The sequence below is a fragment of the Dunckerocampus dactyliophorus genome, chromosome 6 (assembly GCF_027744805.1).
Source record: "Dunckerocampus dactyliophorus isolate RoL2022-P2 chromosome 6, RoL_Ddac_1.1, whole genome shotgun sequence".
In the NCBI taxonomy this organism is placed as follows: domain Eukaryota; kingdom Metazoa; phylum Chordata; class Actinopteri; order Syngnathiformes; family Syngnathidae; genus Dunckerocampus; species Dunckerocampus dactyliophorus.
The window spans coordinates 13,821,517-13,844,139 of NC_072824.1; the positions used below are offsets into that span (position 1 = coordinate 13,821,517).

The 22,623-nt window shown below is 39.9% G+C and overlaps 1 protein-coding gene across 3 annotated transcripts in view; it reads right to left on the bottom strand.

Moving 5' to 3' along the window:
* The window catches only part of sdk1b (sidekick cell adhesion molecule 1b), a 369,858-nt gene extending 348,335 nt beyond the window's left edge, over positions 1–21,523 (bottom strand). For 2 of the 3 annotated variants that reach the window (XM_054779325.1, XM_054779324.1), the window contains exon 1: positions 20,237–21,523. In XM_054779325.1, coding sequence (XP_054635300.1) covers positions 20,237–20,375 — 139 coding nt within the window. In that variant the 5' untranslated portion in view covers positions 20,376–21,523. The remainder of the gene's footprint in view (positions 1–20,236) is intronic. The other variant, XM_054779326.1, reaches the window with a different exon arrangement.
* Between the last annotated feature and the right edge of the window lie 1,100 nt (positions 21,524–22,623).

Genomic DNA, 22,623 nt, shown 5'->3' on the forward strand with positions numbered 1-22,623 from the left:
TAGCACGTATCAGGGCTGGGTAATATGGACCGAAACTCATATCCCAATATATTTAGGTTGAATATTGATGTATGATATACTGTATATCCGGATATTTTTTTCCACAAAGTGAGTTTAGACAAAGTCAAATATGCGTGCAAAGTTGTTTTATCAAAATTTTAAAAAATAAGCATGAAAATAAAATAGTCCATTCTCTTTTTGAAATAAATACACAAAAAGTATATAATCTTCTTCTTCTTTATAACAAACCTTCAGCTGTGCCCAAATCCTCTGCTAATACCAAAAGCACAAAAGAACAAAATATGAAATTATTAATTAAAATAATTAATTGCTCCATTTAAGAGAAAATTTTTAAATGTCAGCAGTAACTCAAAAATACTTTACTTAGAACAGTATTATTTTTTTAGGTAAACATTTTTAAAATACATAAGCATGTCCTTATTCCTTCAAGATTTTGTGCCAGGAACACTAACCTATCAACTGCATCAGGCTTCGTCCGTCCTCCTAGTACATTTGTGGTAGAGCTTGTGCTAAATAATTGCGACCGTGAAGCTCGGTGGATATCGCAAGTCTATTGTTTTCAGCAGGTTTTTAAATCTGGGTTTTTTTCACCGTTGCAAGAGGGACCACATCTTTAGCATGTGCTAAGACACTGCTTTGCACTTTTACTTTACTTTCATGAGGAACACAGAAGGAAAAAGAAGCAAACAATGAGCTCTTTCTGGCAGGCGTTTCAGCCCGCATCTTCAAAGAATATCGTACTGGAGCTTTTTAAAGTTTTAAAGGGTCACTTGCATAATTTATCAACTTTGCTTAAATATGTTCGATATTGTTGTAATTATGTTCCACCTTGTTCATTTTTTGAAAACGAACAGTAACTCCCAAAAAATTACATTTTTGTACATGGCGGTCGCCATTATGGACTGAACGGCTTAGAAAAGGGGCGTTTGCCAAGTGACGTCGGCAAAGGCGCAGCTCTCAGCCAACGCATAGTAAACTGTCCTCGAGGTAGCTTGTCGACTTCGTTCGGTATATTTTTCATCAAAATAGTAGTCATGCCAAAACGTTGTGTTGACGCTGGCTGTTCAATGTCTGAGTGATACTGTAAGTTTGTTTTCTTTTCCAAAAGACGACGGTTTAAGACTACAATGAACGACGCAAGTACAGGGAACAAGAGACAAATGGACCACTGCCTCCCGTTCATTTCACTGAAGACTGCTATGAAGGAACACCTTTACAAGAAACATTTGGCTTGAAAGTATGGTATAAACACCTTTTGGATGCTAGGATGCTATTCTACACTGGAAAACGGCGTCAAAGTTGCCACAGAACGGAATAAGTCATGTCTTATTTACATATCGTATTCTAAACTCTCCCACCATAGCGACAGGCATTCAAGGTATTAATCATGTTACACAACACTTTCACTTTTCATTGTAATGCTTCCGCACTTGACAGTCACTTTTTCGAAGTACTCCAAATTACTGAGCCACTACTTTTTCTTCAGACGTTGTTGCCTCCATGTTTATTGAAGACTGAGCAACAGTCTCACACAGTGCAGAGAGATGTGTGACAGAAGCCAAGAGTCCAGTCAAATCCAGTCTATATCAATATGAATATGCTTATTTTTGATATCGTGCTGAAAAGAAATATCGATATATAAATCATATCGATATATCGCCCAGCCCTAGCATGTATCACAATATTTTTGGGATGTATCACAATATGACGATATAATTAAATTCAGCAGAGTCTTGCATAAAAAGCTACAAACCTTAACCCATATAATTAAATACACTTGTCTCAAATTGTAAAGCACATTTATTGATTTATTGGTAACAAACTGTGCAATACAGCAAGTGCATTCAGTGCCTACCAAACTAGATCAGTGCAAATAAAAAATTACAGTAGCTAAATATTGTCCTTTTCAACTGAGTGTAAAGGTATCATGTCTTTTGCTAAATAATATGACACTGCAACAGTAAGTTCATGCCATCGTTTACTTTTCTTGTCGTAAGGAACGCCATGAGCAAAAGCGTTTTGTATTTTTGACTGGATAAGTGTAGACGTGCTCACTGACTGTCTCATACTTCATGAGCTCTTCGTACTCAACTCTTTGTTTGCGCTTGAGATGGTAGAGCAAATTTGTCGTGTTCCTACCTTTTGCCGTCACCATTGCTTTGCAAACTTATGGTATTATGGTCTCTTGCTCCACTTCTGCTCTACTGAAACCAAACCACTTGCATATTATAGAGGTACCTCCCCGTTTAACAAAAATTTCTTCGTCTATCAGGGTTTCCCCTAAGATTTTGTGAAGCTGTGGTGGTAGGCTGCATGGGAGGGCGGACTGCCGCCACTGTGTCCTGCCACTGCTGCGTCTGAATTTTTTTTTTTTTTAAAGACATATAGCAATTTTGTTAATTACTTCTTTATTTATTAATTTATAAAATGTATTTAACTTTTTCAACAACTAGCAGAACATGAACCACGACCATTTACATGGAGCGGAAACCCTGTCTATAGTCTTCGCCTCTCCTCCGCCTTCAGCCATGCTGCTTTTCTCTCTTTTACCACCGCTGGACCATGTTGTGGTAGACGTGAGGCGACAATGCGTCAATACAGTGTGCTGCGCAGTCACAGGAAAAACACATCATCAACTTGTTTTTTTTTCCATTTAAAATGATCATTTATACCGGTATAAGTCATTTTCTTATCATTGGAAGAATTTTTACTGGTATATAAAAATTATTGCCCAACCTTACTCCCCCCCCCCCACACACACACACACACACTACTGTTGGCACCACACCCCATGTGTCCTTCTATCTTTGCCCCACCAAACAGTCAGGCCTGACAGTTGTTATAACCAAGTGCTTTTAACTGCATGGAGTCCCAGATTGGGTTACCAACCACATGCACCAAACACCCCTTTCCTCTTACTCATTTGTTCTTTGGCACACACACACACACACACACACACACAAATGCACACTTGGAAAAGTCCAAGTACGCCGTCACTGGGCTTCAGATCGACAGCTACTCCCTAAGGTTGCAGTTAATAGAATGGGTAAATATCCCCTTGTATGGAGCCACATAACAACATGAGAGTAAAGGGAAGGAAACAGGGACAGGGGAGACTGTGTATGTTGGAGGGACGATGACAGACATTGGAGAGTAGATGGAATAAAAAAGGATTTTGGAGGCTGTGCAGGCTGTTACCCGACACCACGATGGGGGAGGTGAGGGTGACAGCATGGAAAAAGAAAGAGCAAAAAGTAAAATGAAAGGGGATTTGTAAAGCTCCTTGAAATTTGGACAACCACAAGCACATGTTTGAGTGTGTGTGTTGTACAAAATGAGAAAGGCCCAGCTGAGCTCTCACACAAGTCTAATACATCAATGATATGAACTAATTAGATATGAAATAGCATTGGGCAGAGCAACCATGAAATGAAATAAGAGTGCAAGAAGGATTAAAAGACAGGAGGACAACGATTGGAGAAGTACTCACTATTTCAAAATATGTCGTTCTAAAACTCAAATACACTTCCACAAGGCAATTATCCACCAACATAATGGGCTAAAATGCTCGGATACACAAAGTAAACACACACACACATACCTTGATGTGTGTGACAGACTAATAAGCCGCTGAAGAAGACAAAGTGAGTGTGGAAGCACTAATCAAGCCAATTTAGCAAAGAAGGATACAGAGCAAAAAGTCACACATAAATACGAAAGCCATTAAAGGCGCGCTTGCCTGGCATGAGGGCATCTAAATGAAAGAACAGCAAATTATTAGAGCAACACACTCAGTGCTTTTCAAAAGATACATGTTCATCAACAGAACAATTACAGACCAGTCACAATATCAATATATGGTATACATGAGCAAATGAGACCTTGTTTGGACCACGCAATACATATTTAGCAACGACTAGTACAAATTCGCCTTCAGAAATTGCAGACAGGTGGTTGCTGTGAATGCAGAAATAAGACCAGTAACTCAAATGCAGAGGAAGTAGAGAGACTGCAAAGAATAAATGCATTTTATAGACCTAATACAGGCCTTATTTGCCATTAAATGAATGGTAAAGAACACATCAGACATCGATTTATTATGATAAATGTGAATCACAAATCTCTGTCAAGGAAGTTTGTGTGGGTTTTACTCTTGTGAAATACTAACACAAGAACAAGACAATTATACAAAAGTCCACTCCTTTTAGTAAAACCCAAATCGAAAAGTAAAGTTTAAGAAGGTGAACAGGGCGACTTGCTGACAGTGAAATTATGCAGAACATTATCATTATGTTCGTGTTATGTTTGTGGGCCGCACGGTGGTCTAGTGGTTAGTACAGTAACACAGTAACAGCTTGGAGATCGGGAAGACCTGGGTTCGATTCTCCCCTGGGCATTTCTGTGTGGAGTTTGACGTGTGCGCGTGGGTTTTCTCCGGGTACTCCGGCTTCCTCCCACATTCCAAAAACGCGCAGGTGAGGTTAATTGGCGACTCTAAATTGCCCATAGGTATGAATGTGAGTGTAAATGGTTGTTTGTCTGCGATTGGCTGGCGACCAGTCCAGGGTGTACCCCGCCTGTTGCCTGAAGTCAGCTGGGATAGGCTCCAGCATGCCCCTGCGACCCTAATGAGGATGAAGCGGTATAGAAAATGGATGGATTATCATTATCATGTCAGTCAGTGTAAAAAGAAGTTAGTCACTGTATGGTAACTAGGGGTGGGGGAAATTATTGATTATTACATGCATCACGATGCGGACATTGCCGATTATTATTCGATGCTGACACAACAAAAAAAAACAGAACAAAAAGACAGAAAGCACTAGTGCCGCCCGGACAGTTTATGGTGGTGCACCTAAGATGCTACCAGCCGCTGGATTTTAAAGCAAGCGTCTGGAAGCACTTTGGCTTTCAAATAGTCGAAGGTAAAAAATTAGCTGGACAAGAGCCAGATAATATGCAAGCGTTGTCATACAAGCTTAAAATATTTTGGGTACACGACCAATATGAAAAACCACACAGCACATTTCCACTCAAACAAGGAGGAGAAACAACCAGCTGAAGTTGATGCCGACCAGAGAGCCATCGAGCAGGTAATAACATTTTCCACCCAACTTGGAAAATCTGTTATGTCACCGTAACAGTGCGCTTCATTGCTTATGACTGGAAGCTAGCGTCTCATGTGCGACAAATGAATGAATGAAAGCCATATGCGAATATGGCTGAGCTGTTCAATAATGATGCAGAGGCATGTTGATTTCTTGTGGCCTATTCATTTGTATTTTTTGTATTATTTGTGAATAAGGGCAGCCTAGTCTTTTTTGGTTATTCATAATATACTGAAGTCTGCAAGAATTATTCTTCTGTGAGAGCTGCTGGTACAGTAATCTATATTTTGCATGAAAGCTGTTTTTGACTTTGCTATACAGCAAAAATATTATTTTCATCAGATATTCTATGCTCAGGATTTTTGTTTGAATTCAGATGTCTTTATTATTTGTTTGTGAAGAATGGCAGACTTTTTTATTTTGGTTATTCTGAATATGTTGAAGTTTGTGTTAATTTTATACATGCTGCTACTGCCGCAATTTACTTTTCCAATTATTTCCAATTTTACTTTTACAATGGGAAATATGTTGGTAGATGTAACCTTCCAATTATTAAGATGATGGAAGTAAATTCATGTTTTCATTGTTTTGTGGATCATTACAAATATGTTTTGTTTTAGTAGTACACAGTGTGTAAAAATAAATTATATAGAAAAATAATTATGCATAAAAAAGTATTGGTCACAAAAAAAAAAACAGATGCATTGAGATGCATCAATAATCGTTTTATCATTGCATCAAAGGTCTCTGAATGGTGGCCACAGATTCCCACACGTAATGGTAACATAGTTTTATTATTGAATATTCACCTTTTACCATTACGTAATAGAAATTAGTACTGAGCAGCCTGCTTTTTGTCAAAACACAAACTTCAACTGTTTCTATTCGCCGTTCTGTGGTTCATCACAGTTTTCTTCTCTGATACCCTTGTAAGGTGACATCATGAGATTACAACATATTGCAATATTTTTCACTCCATCCTAGTTTTAGTGTAGCTTTAGAGGTATTTTACCACCAAAAATCTGAGTCATTTTCCACATGGTAAGACCTTAAGCTTAAGTGCTACCAACATTTTGCACTATGTGAGCAAATGTTGCCGAAATGAAAACAAGGACACACTCGTGAGCTATATGACAGGTAAATACACTTAGGACCTTAAACTTTTACATGGGAACATTTTTCAACAATGAACCAACAAAAATTGAATTAAGGTGTTCACATTATTTGTAGATTCTACATTTCGGTACAAATTGTCAAAGCTAAAAGCTTGTTTATCCAGGGCGCTGATATAATGGTCGGCTGAAAATGGCATGGCAAGAATATTTTTGCTGAGTCAAACACAACCACAGCAGCCAACAGCAGCGGAGCCATTAGGCTGGAATATAACAAGATGACTGAGGGTATGAGGGTCTGTGTCGTCAGATTTTCGCTTGTGTGCAACCTCTGAAGCAGCATGCTGCGTGGTGCAACTAAGACGAGTTTACACGAACGAGCAAATGGGATAATTAATTTCTCCTTTCTCTTCAAGTGAATGCTTTCATTGTGTTTGTTTGCTTTTCTAGTCCCACACAAACAGGACGCAGTGAATCTGGCGAGAGACTTGCAACTGAATACGCAGACAGATTTGTTTTACAACAAGATGGTAAAATGGATCTTCTCAGTTCTAGAGTGCAGTACATACCACAGATGCAGAAAGGAAAGCATGTCTTTTGATTTGATAAAAGACAGCAGAAAGAGAGGCATGAGAGCAGTGGGTCCCAAACTTTTTGCAGTCGAGGACCCCTTCAGACATTTCACCTGAAGCCATGTACCCCCTACTCCTGCACACTTAAAAAACTTCTTAATTAACTTAAAATATTAAACATAATTAATTGGTTCATTAATTGTATGTAATTCCGGGTCAGGAATTAGTATTTTGCATGGTCACATTTTGATAAGGTTTCACATGAGCACTGATGAATAGATAAGTATTAATCCTACATATCTTTTATTCTTTTAGTCTGATGTTGCCATCCTTCTGTATGAATGGGTTGAATTTGAGCTTCACATTTTTGTCCACTCAGGATGGCTATGGTTTAAGTCTGCATATTAATTTCATACCAAACTGAAGGGGAAAGTTTAACAACCATGATAAAGCAGTATCCAAAGTACAAAAATACATACAACCAACGATAAAGCCACATTTTCGAGGTAATCCCCACACACAGTGACAAGTTTTCACTGCTGTGCCGAACTGTGCTGTTGAACAGTAATATAAATGAATTGTCCAATATTAAACACTCTTAATGCATAAAATAATTAAAACTTACTTATTTGTTCATATGATGCACACAGAGCAATGAACAACTTCATGCGCTGTCTCCTTTTTGCTTTCTGCTCTGTTCTCTTTGCGCCGTGAGGCGTTCAGCGGCACTCGTAATTGTGAGTGTTACGCGCTAATTGTTTTACATTTTTATTCACGTACCCCCATTACAATTGGTGTACCGCTTGGGGTACGCGAACCCCACTTTGGGAACCTTGGCATTATAGAAATGGTAATGGAAAGAGATAAAGCGAGTGCATTAACTATCAAACTATTGTCTCTTTCTTTGGAATTGTCTTTGTCTGTCAGAACCCTGAATCTCAGACTGTCTCCACCATACCCATTCCTTTCAGTGCTGTCCTCTCGCATTTATCTATCTTCTCTAGAGACCCAAAAATTAAAAACCATATCCACTCTTTGCTCCTATTTTTTTATTCCCCGCCTCCCGTTTGATTACTTGTCTTCATTCCAGCATATTTTCTCATCTAAATCGTCCCCATGAATTTCCTCACTCTTCGATCAACATCTGAGACTATCTCTGATCATCTTTCAATGAACATGTCAGTCCAAATATCTCTTTTAATCCATTGGGGAAATTAGGATTAAGTGAAGCAGTCATTTTTGGGATAGGGTCAATGACAAATAGAGCTTCTAAAAAGTCACTTTTAAAAACATTTGTAAAATGAATGTAAAACATATTTTTTTACTTTGGGACAGTACACAATGAAACCTTGGTTAGTGTATTTTTCAAAACATTATCGATTCGCATACATTTCCCGGTTAGCATACAATATGGCTTGCGTCTTGTTGCGTTCTAAATAAACTGCGTGACTCCAACTGTGTTCATAACATATATTTTTAATCATGAAAAGTCCCTGTCTGGAAACTCAAACAAGAAGTCATCGTTCCCCAGCTCTGTCGCCCATCTATAACTCTGTAGTACTTTGCTAACTAAAACATTTACACAAGTCTCTGCTTTTCTTATTGATCATGTCTGCAAAATGATCCACAAAGCCCCAAAAATTTGCAAGTGCTAGCATTTTGATAAAGACTGTGAAAAACACTACTGAATTCAAGCCATAATTCAGCAAAACACAAATGTGGTGCCCATGTGGATGTCGTTGCATCACAGCAGTCTTCAATAAAGGTAAAAGTGACGTTAAATGTTCACTACACACTTTCATTTGTCATTTATATGCATTTACACGCATTTACACGTGTTTTCTGAATGTAAAGCTGTAATTTTTTTTCCCTTGAAGTGTTCTTTGTTAACATTTTGGTGTGTCCAAAACAGGTTAATTGGATTACAATGATATATATCGGCCTCACTTGTCTGTCAGGCGCAGGTGTCCATGTAACATGGGATATTTACACAGAAAGAAACACTAAACCTTGCAGTCCAACCTACATTCGGTGTTCCAAGGGTCACTCATTGAGACGTTTTTTTCAGTTCAACAGCTGACACGGTCCAAGCAGAAGCTGTAGTAATTATGCACTTAATCAAACTTACTTAGAGATCGTTTGGAATTTTTGACCTGATGTTGTATGACATCTCCATCAGCACCGTCGTGCGGGTGACTTACCCCCCACCCGGTCCCATGAACCCAGTTATGGTCAGATTTCGGTGTAGAAAAACGTAGTTCCGGTTAATTGCTGGGCCACCTGAAGTAAAGAGTTTGGCTTCTCAAAACAATATGTGTTCAAAATAGCAATACATTTGCATCACAAAAACACCTCCTCGAAATAAGTCAGACCTTGCAAATCATTCAGCGTTACTTTCTCTTCGTTCATATCAATGCGCACTGTCGCCTGTCCATTATTGTGTGATGCAGATGGCTGCGACGCGCGCATCTTCATCCGCTGTGGAACACATATGTAAGTAAACAAGATGGCTGCGACGCATCACACACACACACACACACACACACACACACAATGGACAGGCAATAGCACGCATTGATACAACCAGAGAGAACGTTTGACTATGGTCTTTTGTTAGTCAAAAAATATTGAAAAACAAGTCATATGATTGTAGTATTCTACAATCAGTCACTCGACATCAGTAATGTTACATTGATGAGACATTACCTGACATTACAATACCTTACCTTGCACTGCATAGAGTCAGCCATGGATGCAGAGTCTAGAACAGGGGTCACCAACACAGTGCCCGCGGGCATCAGGTAGCCCCCCACGACCACATGAGGTGCCCGCAAGCCTGCTTTTCATTCAGGTTTTCAGTTAATAATGTGAGAACACTAGAAAGAAAAGTATTCTGAAACATAAAATGTGAGTTGTGGATACCAGCATTTTACAAAAATGAGTAGCTCGTGGCCATTTTCATTTTCTAAAAGTAGCTCTCACAAGAAAAAACGTTGGTGACCCCTGGTCTAAAGATTAGTTCCAAATGATCGTCAGTCATAGACATGACAGTGGAAAAAAGTTTCCAATTCTGTTTGTGAGTGGTACATTTTTGGCTTCTTTGTCCTTCCCCACTCAGTTTCAAATCCTTTCTTAAGTTTAGAATAAATAAATTGGGGGCTAAGTTAGCTATGCTTAAAGCTCGTCTGAGTTGTTATGTCTTACTATCACTTATCATTAGGGATGACTCCGATCAGGGTTTTATTCTGCCGATTCTGATACCGATCATCCATGAGTGAAATCGATACTGATCACAAGGATGAACTGCAAATTGTTTAATGTATTTATGATGGGTGCCGTATATAAGTTTCTATGTTGCTATGTGAAATCAATGCGCCCAGGAAAGAATTTCCGGTAATGCTTCAAAGGACCAAAATACGACAATATACTGTAAGTATTACATGTTATCATGAATGTACCTGTACCTGTAACCTGTAGTCACAGCATGTGTATAAAACCTTTTTGGAGGTGTTTTAATAGCGGCCTTGTTTACATAGATGGAGATGTGGACGTGTGATTATAATCTGTCACTCTCTCTTATTTACCAAAAAAAAATAAAAAATCACCACACCATGCAACACTTCCCCCATGTACGTAACGAAAGTGGGGGGTAAACTACATGCAATTGTTGTAAAATAACTTTGACCCTTCTGGTACTTCGACAACACTCGGATGCAAAGCTTCCTATCCGGACTTCAAAATAAAAGAATGGCAGTAACATATACAGTTACACCACAGCAATGTGTTGGAAGATAGACAAAAGTTTATAATCAACAAGCACTTTTCAAGAGTAACACATAAACAGAGAATGTTTGCAACTTGTGGACGACAGACCAGACAGCGGACAATAAGGGTACTTTTGGTGGTGCTTGTTTTTATAATACAGTAAAGTAGAGAATGTGCTTTTACTGCATCAGTGTCTACTTGTAAGTTAGTATAACAAAACCTATGCAGTAATAAAACACGAAATGTCGATATTTGCGTTTTGAAACTATGCACACATTTGTGCACAAATAAAGCATATTTTGTTTTAATTTGTTAAAATCCTGTGGTTTTGGGGGTTAAGTTACAAAGAACACTTAAAACATTGATAACAAATTAATAAAATCAGATATGACGTTACTGAAAAGCTGTAAGCTATGGAAAATTCTGCCATTTTAGGCCGCAACAATCACAAAAAAAAGCCTGCAAAATCCCGGAGGGGCTGATTTAGTTACGGTACCGTTGCTTTCAACAAAGTGTACAGTTACAGTTACAGTTCTGTACAGTTACATACCTAACTAAAACGAACCTGGCTGTATTGCTGGGATTACAAATACCATTGTGTTTTGGAAGAGTTTAAAGCTTCCAAAGTAAAATAGGTAGCTGATTACCAGTGATGTATATATGGTAAGACTGAAAAAAAATTGAGTTGTGAAACCACAGTTACGCCAAGGTCAGTCAGCCATACAGGTCCAGTCTAGTTATAATTAGTCATTGCAGTTTGACTAAGACGAAGATTCACAAATACACTGAATCAGGCAGAACCTAGAGCCTGAGAGGTATGTTAGCACAAAAAAAAACATTTTTATGTTGAGGAAGGTGAGCCAGACACCAGCACTTTGGCTCCGTCTATATAATTGTCACAACCATGCATAAAAGTCCCTATGTTCACTTTTGAGGACATGAAGTGTAAGAGCCAGAATATTGTCTCAGCACAAAACTGTCTGTCAGCCTGGTAGCCGAGTAGAGGCTCTTCATTGTCATAGTCTGTAGCATGCCAGGAGAGGGTAATGTGCTTTTACTTGTGCTGCATTAGTATGCAAAAGAGCGAGCATATGGCAAAGTGATATCTAAACATTCACTGCATTGAGGAGAGCTTTATAGTATATGCACTACAAACACAAGGACACTTTACTTTCATTTAGCCATTGACCTGTCCATGCGCACACAAATGCATGTCTGCTGCACATGCCAGGGGCCTCATCTATAAAACTGTGCATGGAAATCTGACTAAAAGTCTGCGTATGCCAGAAACCCAAAATGTGCGTACGGACAAAAATATTCAGACCTACAAAACGTGGCGTACGCACACATTCCCACGATTTGTGGTTCGTAGATTCCCCCTTGAGGAGAAGTGTGCGTACCCATCTCTGCCGCAAGTTACACCCTTTCCACGCCTCCACTTCACCATAGAAGGTCAATGGAAAGTGACTCATGAATGTGGCGTCCATATTTAAAGAGCGTTGATTGCATTGGAATCACGGCAGGTGGGAAGACGACGAGGATGAAGAAGCGGGCTTTCACGGAAATGGAGGTGGAAATACTGGAAAATGTGTCAGACTTGGAGGACGCAGCAGTGGCATAAAAAAAACAAAGATTGCGTGGCAGCACGTCCAATGTCTTCTGCGTGAATAAAGCAGGGCCAACTGAGGCAAAAAAACAACAACAAAAAAAGAGTGGTCGGCTATGAAGGTACACATTTCGATTTTCAGTGAGCATGTTTGTACATTTTTGCTAATTGATACCACATTTTAGATGACTATAAGCTTAGCAAAATCTTTTTCAAAATGGGAATGAAGAAGTTATATCAAAAATTAATTGCTGTAATTCCAGACGATATTTTAAAATTATTTAACATAACAATGACTTAAACGCCATTAAATTATTAGGTATATTATAATTATTTGATGAGGGACTAATGTATGTTATTTCAAAGCCTAACAAAAAAAAGCCCATCATTTCTGGAAAAGGAAAGGAAGTTTACGCACACGGCCCTGACACTGTACACACAAATAAAGGCAGTGCATGGTAAATGTTGCTATTCATGACATACGTACTTAACAAAACTCTTATTTTTTTGATAAATTGTCTGAAAAAAAGTGAGAAACTGAGCACTAAGGACATATTAGCTCTATGTCTTGTAAACGTAATCCATACAATTATTTAATTGACAACCTGACGTTTGTTAGAATTAATATTAATTGATCACATAATATCACAGCAATGAAATAAAATGATGAAGTATTCAAGCGCTGCATTGTTTTTATCATGTATCTTTTTAGTCTGGATACTATATGCTCGTGCGTAACGGTGTTCATGATAAATGCCAAATGATGTCCATCAATGTCATGTCAAATAACAACACTTTGTACAAATGTTTTAAGTCAGTAACAGCATGATGTTGTCATGCAATGATGGATACGTCTTTATTGGCTTCCACATATGAGTTCACTTCGCCACTTAAAATGTGCGTCGCCTTTTTGCCATGTCTCCAAAAGGTGCGTACGCCAACAACAAAGGTGCCGTAGCGGTGCGCACATTCTCACATCAAGTTGTGTTTTTATAGGTACCATACTTTGCGTAGAAAACAGCGTGCGCAACTTTTTGTGCATACGTAAGCTTTATAGATGAGGCCCCAGGTTTGGAGTCACCAGCCATGGCAAAGCCCTCCTGCAATGTAGATCAAAGGACTATGTAGGGGGAAAAAAAAAAATCACAGACATACAGCATCTCCAGCTTATTCCTGAATGAGATCAAAAAGGATCTCTTTTTTTCTTGCTTGAAGCTTATACGACCAACACAAACACTTGCACACACACATACACACTGATACATGCGTAGCCAGGCTGCCTCTCAAACACCTGTGGCAGATCAAACGCATCTCACTGAGAACACACACCTGCAGAGGGGTGCAGCTTGTGCACTGAACAAGCAAATCACGCCGTGCTAATACACAGAGTACACAATGATGCAGTTGGAACACTCGCTATGTTGTCATTGGGACCCTTTCTAATGTCCAGGGAGTGGCGGGTCACAATGCAAGGACTGCATTCAAAAAGCACTGCCACAACAGAAAGCTTCAGAAAACAATGCAGAGGCCGAGCAACGTGAATATGCTATGGGGCAGCCACGTTTTCTAAATTAAGAGTGAAAACATGTTTCATTACATTGGTAAATATTAAATGGACTTTCACTTGTGTACGTTTTTTTCTACCTTCAAGGTAGTAAAAGCGCTATGACACTGTTACCACATGTACCTGCTGATGACGCAGCATCAGGAGCAAAAGGCCGATACCTGGCAGATAACCGATAACTACTTACATCTATTATTTTTTTTATTTAGATTTAATTGTAGTTTGTGCACACCTGGAGGCAAGAACGACTCAAAGTTGGATTTGACAAACTGTACCTGTAGATTTGTCTGAACCAAATATTATATCACTACTATTAACAAAACAAAAAAAGCAGGTAAGAAGTACAAACCGTGGCTCCAGGGGGTTTAGTAACGACAAAAGCCGGTATCTTCAATGATGCTAAAGAGCTGGTCATCCAGCGCCATCATTTTCATGATGAAATCACAGATTGCTTCAGCCCTCGGGTCTTCTCTGTCATACTTTTTTTGCACTTTTCAAGCGTCATGGCAAGAGGAACAAGCCCCAGTCCCCAGGCATTGTAGTGATGCTGGCATTTCAGGTGGCTGATAAGGTTTGATGTGTTGAAGCTTGATGGGTTTTTTCCCTCACCGCGGAATGTTTGCAGAGCATTTGGAGCATTTGGCAAATTGTCTTCCTGTGAAACAGTGAGAAGTCCCACACGATTGACGCCATGTTTGTTTGCAATTGAGCTCAGGGGAAGTTATAACAGGGCGTCACAGAAAAGGAGCTCTTGGTTTGCTCGCGCTAACCCACTAGCAAGTTATCTCGCCTCATTGGAGAATTTTGTTTCCGGTTATCACAATAATTTTCTCATATTGGCTTGCTAATTATCAGCTTGATAATTATCGTGCACCCCTAGTTTTCAACAAGTGTTCCACAAATCGCTGCTTCATTCAACATACAACACTCACAAAAAATGTAGCAGATCATAATTACTGTTAATCTAGCGATAGCCATAATGAATTCATCCGTTGATCATTGAGAATTTAATTGTTTGTTTGATTGTCAATATTACAGTATCATGGTTTGAAGCAATTAATGTAGTAAATTAAAATAAGCCCACTATTTTACACATAGATCATTGTGGATGTTTGCATAAGGCTATGTCCAGAAGAACACAGTTGTGTTTTAAATTAAAAAACGGTGTTTTCATGGATGACTAAGGACATTTAAAAAACTGTCACATTTGAGAGGATGAAATCAGTATATTTACAGTACATTTTTAAATGAAACGATTAATCGATTACCAAAATAGTTGTTGATTAATTGGATAATCGGTTAATAATCGATTCATCGACTAAACGTTGCAGCTCTAATATGCAGTATATACATTCATACAATATATCACTTAACAATGTTTTCAAGTTAATTTTTAAGGTTTGGCGGCTTTTATTTCGTAGTGGCGGGCCGCCACAATCAATTACATGTAGCGGAAACCCTGCCCTACATCTCCCTTCTATTCATGTGTAATTATCTGTCCCACACAGTTACACTGCTGAGTCACTAAACACGACCAGGCTTACCATACTACACCCTCTCCAGTACAACTCAGCTCAAAGAAGTTCCTATCAATTGCTAGGGGTTTGTGTACAAATGCGAACAGAGACGACTGGCTGCATTGACTCCTTTTGTGCACCTGACTTTTCCCAATGATAAACACGCAGGTGATTATTTTCTATTCCACTTTGAAACAACGCTTGGTTCTTGCAAACTGATGAGCACAAATGTGACGTCTCACCTTCTGCATGTAGCTGCTGGCTACAGTTTTTACACAAACACACTGGTCTCTCTTTTAACAAAAAGATACAAACACTCAAAAAGTGCAAAGAGCCATGTGACCGCAGTAGCTTGGTGATTTGTTCTTCCTGACATACAGAAAATAGGGGAGTCAACCAGGGACCTTACTCTCTCCTAAACCTGTTTAACCCTGACATCGATCAAACTAACACACCTACTGCTGCCTCCTGAGTACTCCCTTGGGTCTGTAATATTCAAACTATTAGGAAGGAAGTACAGTGTGAGTATAGAGAAAGGATTATGTACTTGCTCACTAGCCATGGTTTAGATTACCTCAGATCCTCAGGTTGAATCCCCAAGTAATTGAGAAGACCACAGTCCTATATGCAGGTTGCTTCTAAACATTTGAAACTAGAAATAAAGAATATAAGGTAGAAAAATGTAAAATAAACCAAATTAAACAGCATGTGTGTCAAAGGGTTGGAAAAGTAATGGAATTGTGTTGCAGTCCAAGGTACGCTCCCCTCATTACCACACAGTTAAGCAAATTTTCATGTTTGGTTTAACAGTTTTACACTGATGGATGAGGGGGACTATGTGTGTGTTCGTGCATGTCTAAAACTGCATGCAAGTCTATCTGATTCAGGACTCTCCCAGTTACAAGCTGGCCATGGAACGATCCTGTCAATGACATCATGTCACTTAAGTTCACCCAGCGGTCCAATCGGCTTCGAATTCTGGCTCAGCTCAGCCAGTGATTTGTGTCACAACAGACCTAATCATATTCATACATCCATTCCAACTGGGTCATCATGACAATGGGATTTGTTGCTTGGCCCAGTTAAGGATGACGAAAACCCCAAGATTGTTTTTTTTTTTTTTTTATGAGCCCCAAAACCTGAAGACAAATGCAACAATTAAATAACTGGAAGGATTTCTATCCCATAAATTAAAAAATATATACACAGTATATTTTCATATAGTGGCCCCCGTTCTAATAGATGCCATGGCCAAAATAATTTCTGAGTGAGTTTCTGCTTTTCTCTTTTTTTCTTTTCTAAACTGGTGTTGCTAGTTGGTGGCTGTAATTAACTTTACTACAAATGATACCACCATGTGTCGCTGAAGATGTCTTTGCCCTACACCGCTTGCAGAGTGGACATGACACCTGTAAAGCTGTTTACTGTGGACTCAGGCTGTTCACTTTTCATCAGTGTGTAAGGTTGCAATTGATCGGTATGTATGAGAACCTCTGTGAATGTTCTGAACTCCTGATTCCATGCTAGTGTCGTATTGAGCAGACTGTTGCCTCCAGGAGGAGCTGTGCCATAGCATAGGCCTGCTTGGTTGTAGGCTGTAACTGCGGTCTTTTCAAGCACAATCTAGTTGTGATTGAGTCGATAGTGCCTCTGCTCGTGGCAGCCAGTCCTGCCTCACTTTCTGCAAGATGCGATTAAACAACCAATCATTTCCACACAATTGAAATAATTCTCAACAATCAATTCATCAAGTAATGAGTTTCAAAGGCCATCCCTATTGTTGCATGGATATTAGTTTTTGTATGAGGAATTAAACAAATTATGTCCTCATAAAGTCTGGGGAACATATTGGAGAACTATTTAAATAGCACCACTTCATTCTGTCTAAGACTTCATTTAGTCATTAAATTACTTTTTAAATTTAGGATCAACTTCATCGCTGTTGTGACATCCAATCCTTTTAGTTGTCCACCTAGTGTGCTAGCATGCAAAATACTGAGCATATGGCTGAATGATATTCACCTATGAATGACATAAATGGGATGCACAGACCGCGCTTGGCTGTTACCTTGGCCAAGGTTAGGAGCATTAGCAACGGTCAGTCATATTTTTTCATTATATATTTCATTATACTTGGTCTACAAATAAACCATTATCATTATTACACAGCAACTACAACAGCTGTTATAAACCAAATGACCCGTATCACTGTTGTTATGTTAACCTCAGCTGACTTTAGACATTCGACTAATTTTACATGGAACTCTGGTAGGACTCATAAAAATGCTACCAAATTAAAACAAGATTGTTGTCATTGGGAAAATCCAAGCCTCTCTCCCTACTGCAGCGTTTTTCCAGACTCATCCTGCTTGTGATATAGAAAATGATGTAGATTCCCAATTAAACTTAATGTGAGCCAACTTTCTGAATATAAAGTTACTGAATGAGGCGCTGTCAAGTATCCTATGCCGGAAAAGTAAATCAGTCCAACAGCTGTGGGGCTGAACCCACTCAATGACACGGGGGCAGTCGGAAAGCGGTGGGATGTTATGAATAAAGGAGGGCGAGGAAAGAGGTGGGTGAGCAGATGAAAGGTGGGGGGTTGGAGTAGGGACTGGGAGGGGAGGAGAGACAGTAAAATGCTGCCGTCACTTAAACTCTAAAATGAAAGATCGATGAGCTTATTTAAATGTGCTCCCTGAGACGAGGGTTGGCTCGTATAAAGCCATGCATTTATGAGGGTGTGTGCATCGATTGACTGTGAGAAAACGAGAGCAGGCGAGAGAGAGAAAGCGACGGTGAGATCAGTATGATCAACCTTTACTCATGAATTTCATCCAGCTCCACCTAAAATAAAACATCCTAATAAATACTGGGTTGGAGGGTCGGAACACCGAAAATCTACAGCTTTCGATTGGCCTACCAGTGCAGTCTATCAAATCAATAACACCGCCAACCCACCAGGGGGCCCATCTTCCATCCGCATGGATGAATTTAAATTCAACACCCCAAACACAACAAAAGCTGTGGTATGCAGCATGCCTTGTAAACAGAATGGTGATAGCTGTGTCGGCAACATGAAGATTCATCAGCTGCTTTGATTCAAGGTGATCAACACAAAAACTGTGTTTATGCCACACAGTTTCTTAGTGCTTTCAAGAGATTTAAAAAATGGAGATTCATTAATTCATCACTGTAATTAATTTATTGAATTAATCTCTTTTTAATCTCAACAAAAATTGCTGAGAAAAGCCTTCACTTTGAGGTATTTTCATCTAAATTTATTGAGGCAGATCAAAACATTGATTTATAACAAAAAAGTTGCTTTCTAAATTAAATGTATTGTTTTTAACAAACTTGAACAGATGAAGTCTTAGCCATTTACATTCTTCTGTATTTGAGACTCGTCCCAAGTTCTGCCTAAAACCTTTAGTTATGAAAGCCAGGGTGGTATTTTGCTGTGTTCTTTTGTCAATCTCCACATAATTAGAAAATAAAAAGAAACTAATTTGGTTAAACAAATGTTACTTCTGGTTGGACAAAATCCTTGAAATTGCCAAAAAAACAAATATTTGGGTGCATATTTGGGGCAGCAGTGGCTCAGGAGATAGAGCAGGTTGTTCAGAAACCAGAAGGTTGGTGGTTTAATTTTTGCTTCCTCCACTGTTGTTATGTCCTTGAGCACCCAGCTTGCCTCCAGTGCTGATGTACAAATGTGAATGACTGTTCGGTGGTGGTCAGAGAGACCGTAGGCATGAATTGGCAGCCACGTTTCCATCAGTCTACCCCGGGGCAGCTGTGGATACCTATGTAGATTACCACCACCAGTGTGTAACGGAGGCGTGAATGAATGGGTTCGCTTCACTTTGTGAAGTGCTTTGGGTACCTTGAAAAAAAGCACTATATAAAATCTAATCCATTATTATACCCCTCCATCCCACTCAACACCCAGGATGGAGGGATGAAGGTTGGAGATGACTGAAAAAAGGTGCACACAGGTGTTGACACAACGGGCATCATCAATTCAACTGCAGGTACAGCGAAGAGCTGCATCCCCCATTTTTCCCCAATCGCCACCAATAACCACCAGTGCCACCCCGACACACACTTTTGTCACTCTAGTCCCATACCTCCATCCTTCTCATTCCCTTACCATGTGTTGTTACTTTCACAGCGACACTTTCCTCCACACATTCTAAAAACATTCACAAATGGCTCACCCCCACCTTCCACCTCACATGCACACAGACACACACACACATTCCACCAACCCCTCCTCCCATAACCCCATGTCTCATTCTGAGATTTTGCCCACCACACACCATCTGTGACCCAGAGAACACTTGTGTGTTGACACCAGTCTGACCTTTTTGCTTGCTTTTGTTTGTCCTGGTCTGACTTGATCCCCATGAATTATACACACACAGAAAAGAGGACAGCAGAGAAATGATGAAATAGATGAGATGAAAGTCAAAACACATGTTAGAATGGTAACGCAATTACCAGGAATCAATATTTCATCATAACTTTCTTATTCACATACTTGGCACAACTGGGTCAGGGATGGACTAACATGGGAAAGCTGAATGAATACCTGAATGAAGACACCAGTGCCTCTATGTTTGTGTGTGCTTTAGAGCCAAATCAGGGCCTGGCAGTTAAGGAGGTCATTGGCTATATAGAGGGGAGGGGTGGTAGTGGTGGGTTACTGGAACATTCACCCCAAGCAGACACAAAATACCTTAATCCTACCACGTTCATCAGCATAACATTCACACTAGTGGGTGCGCCTCCTTTTCCAGCATGATAAACGCAGTTTGATTTAATGTCAGAATAGGAAACAAACATCTATAATACTTGTTTGTTTCATTAGCATCAAAGTTTGCCAATATACAATTTAATGTACAAATTGGATCCCCTTTGGGGCAGCACTTTACAGTATCACAATCACATTCTATAGGCTTATTTTACCTTGCCCGTGCAACATGTGGCAGCTGCTGGCGAGAAGGAGCAGCCGCAGAACAGGCAACCACCGACTCATCAGCATCATCTTCACGCTCCCTGGGTAGAATCCTTCCATGTACCCTCGGAACCGGCAAAATCCCAACATGCCGGAGGCTGTAGCAATAATGTCTCCTTGTAAAGTGAGCCCAAACTCCCCAGCTCCGGAAGTTGTGTTACGACGTCAGCGCTCGCCGCCTTAGCTTCAAAAAGCCTCCTCTGTGGTGCAAAGTCAGCTTGCAAAATTGTGAAAGGAAAGCCCGGGCAATGGTGCCTTCACGGCTGAAGCACCCGGTAAAGTGGACGTGCTGTGGGGGAGTCTGCTGTGTGTTCCATCGTCCGGCCGGTGCGCTTCTCTTGGATTTGGATTTATCGACGCGCTGAATTAACACATCTGAGTGTGCGTTTTAGACTTTATCGTCGTATTTTCTACTATTGACCTAAAATCCCACTTTGTCCAAGATCACTTTGCTTTGAAAATCGGCGGTAATATAAGACGTAAATTGTGCATGGAATGGTCGAGTACTTGCGCTTGCTCAGGAGAATCAATTCATTCAGTGAATAGCTCCAAGTACTTCCAAGTGTGGTGATGGAGATCTTATCACTTAACCTGGTGGTTAGTTCTGCTAACTAGCACGCTAATGTAGTTAGCTTATTTAGCTAGTACTGACGAGATGGCGCTCTCTTCCCCGAAAATTGTTCGCCTTCCGCGGATACGTGCAGGGCACCACCGGTGGCACAACAGGTTAGCAAAGAAAAGAATGATTCAAGACTTTAATTTCTGATCTTACGCTCACTGATGTTGTGTTCTGGCTTTTATGACAAACACAGACGTTGAAGAGTTTGTTGAAATGCATAAAAAGTTGGTTTTCAAACGAAGGGAGTGTTGAGTCTCGATGCTCTTACACTGCGTCACGCTGCCGTGTTACCCCGGCGTCGTCCACGGTGCTCCACAGTGGTCCGTCGAAAAGCTATCGCTTGAGAAATGTGTAAAAAGTCCCGTCGCTCTTGGAAGGGGCGTCTGGTCTTCACAGCTGGTGGATCTTTTCCTCGCTCGACACCCTGCTGAAGCTCAGGGAGCCGACTGATTGAAGCGACCAGTCTCTGGCGAACGAACACCTGCCAAGCACTTTGGCGCACACTGGGGGTGGGGGGCGGGAGATAGGTCCTTATTTTTTTAGCTTTTAATCCATGCTTAGAATGATCAAACATGGGATATTTACGACTTCAGTGTACTTTCCCAAATAGCTCCGAGGTTCTCCTTCAGTCAGCCTCACTGACTAATGGTTATCTTTCACTCGATCTAACCCAAACTCAAAACTTAGGTTCAGTAGCATCCCTCGCAGCTGATTGGTTTAATTCAGAGTTGATCGTGTTCCTATTGGACAGTCTGAATTGGGGGCGGCAGGCAAAAATAGAAAAAAAGAAAAACACTGGCCACAACATTAGGTGCACTTGCCGGGTGCACAATGTAAAAGTGAGTCAATACATGCGCTGTATCAGGTAATTCCTTTACTTAACAATTTGTTTATTGTTTTAGTTTGCAATTGTGCTGTGTAGTGATGTTTCACTATGTAGCTAAATTATGACACCAATTCAAAAAAACTTTTGATATGTTTTGATAGTTGTGTAAAATACACTCACAATAATACATACATGAAACCATAATTTCAGTTGTCATTCATTATCAGAAAGGCTGAATTTTGAACACACTTTGTTTCTCATATTTGGTAGGAGGGCCTAATATTGTGTTCTCTCAGGCAGGGGCGCAGTAAAGAGTGTTAAGCCCAGTAAACAGGTAAAATAATTTTGCTATCTGGTTGTGTGGTTTTTTGATATAGTCAGAAAACGATGAAAACAATATCTTGTACTTGGTAGTAATAGTTAAATAGTTAATAGTAATAGTTAAATATCCATATTGACATTGAACAAAAGTAAAATAAACTTTCATACTGACACTTAAAAACATTTTGGAATTTTACAATTAAAATTACAGTGACTGTAAAAGATGGCCTTTAGCACATGTATGTATGTTCTCTTGCATCAAATAGTGAATTGCACAATATATGTAGACTGTTGCATGGACAACTCGCTAGCAGTAAATTTTACATTGGTAGTACTGAACAATAAGAAGCAACACCTTTGCAAACCTTCAGAGTTGGAGTTATGTAAAGCTCTTGTGGGCTCAGTTAAGGTTTTAGAGATGTGGTGACAGCAGCTGCCAGAGGGGGCCCAAGGTGATTTTATTTTTTCATGGGGCCCAGAATTCCTGGCTGCGCCCCTGCTGTCAGGACTTCCCTGTTACACTCAAGTATATGATTAAATGTTTAAGTATGATTAAATGTGCATCTGAGAGT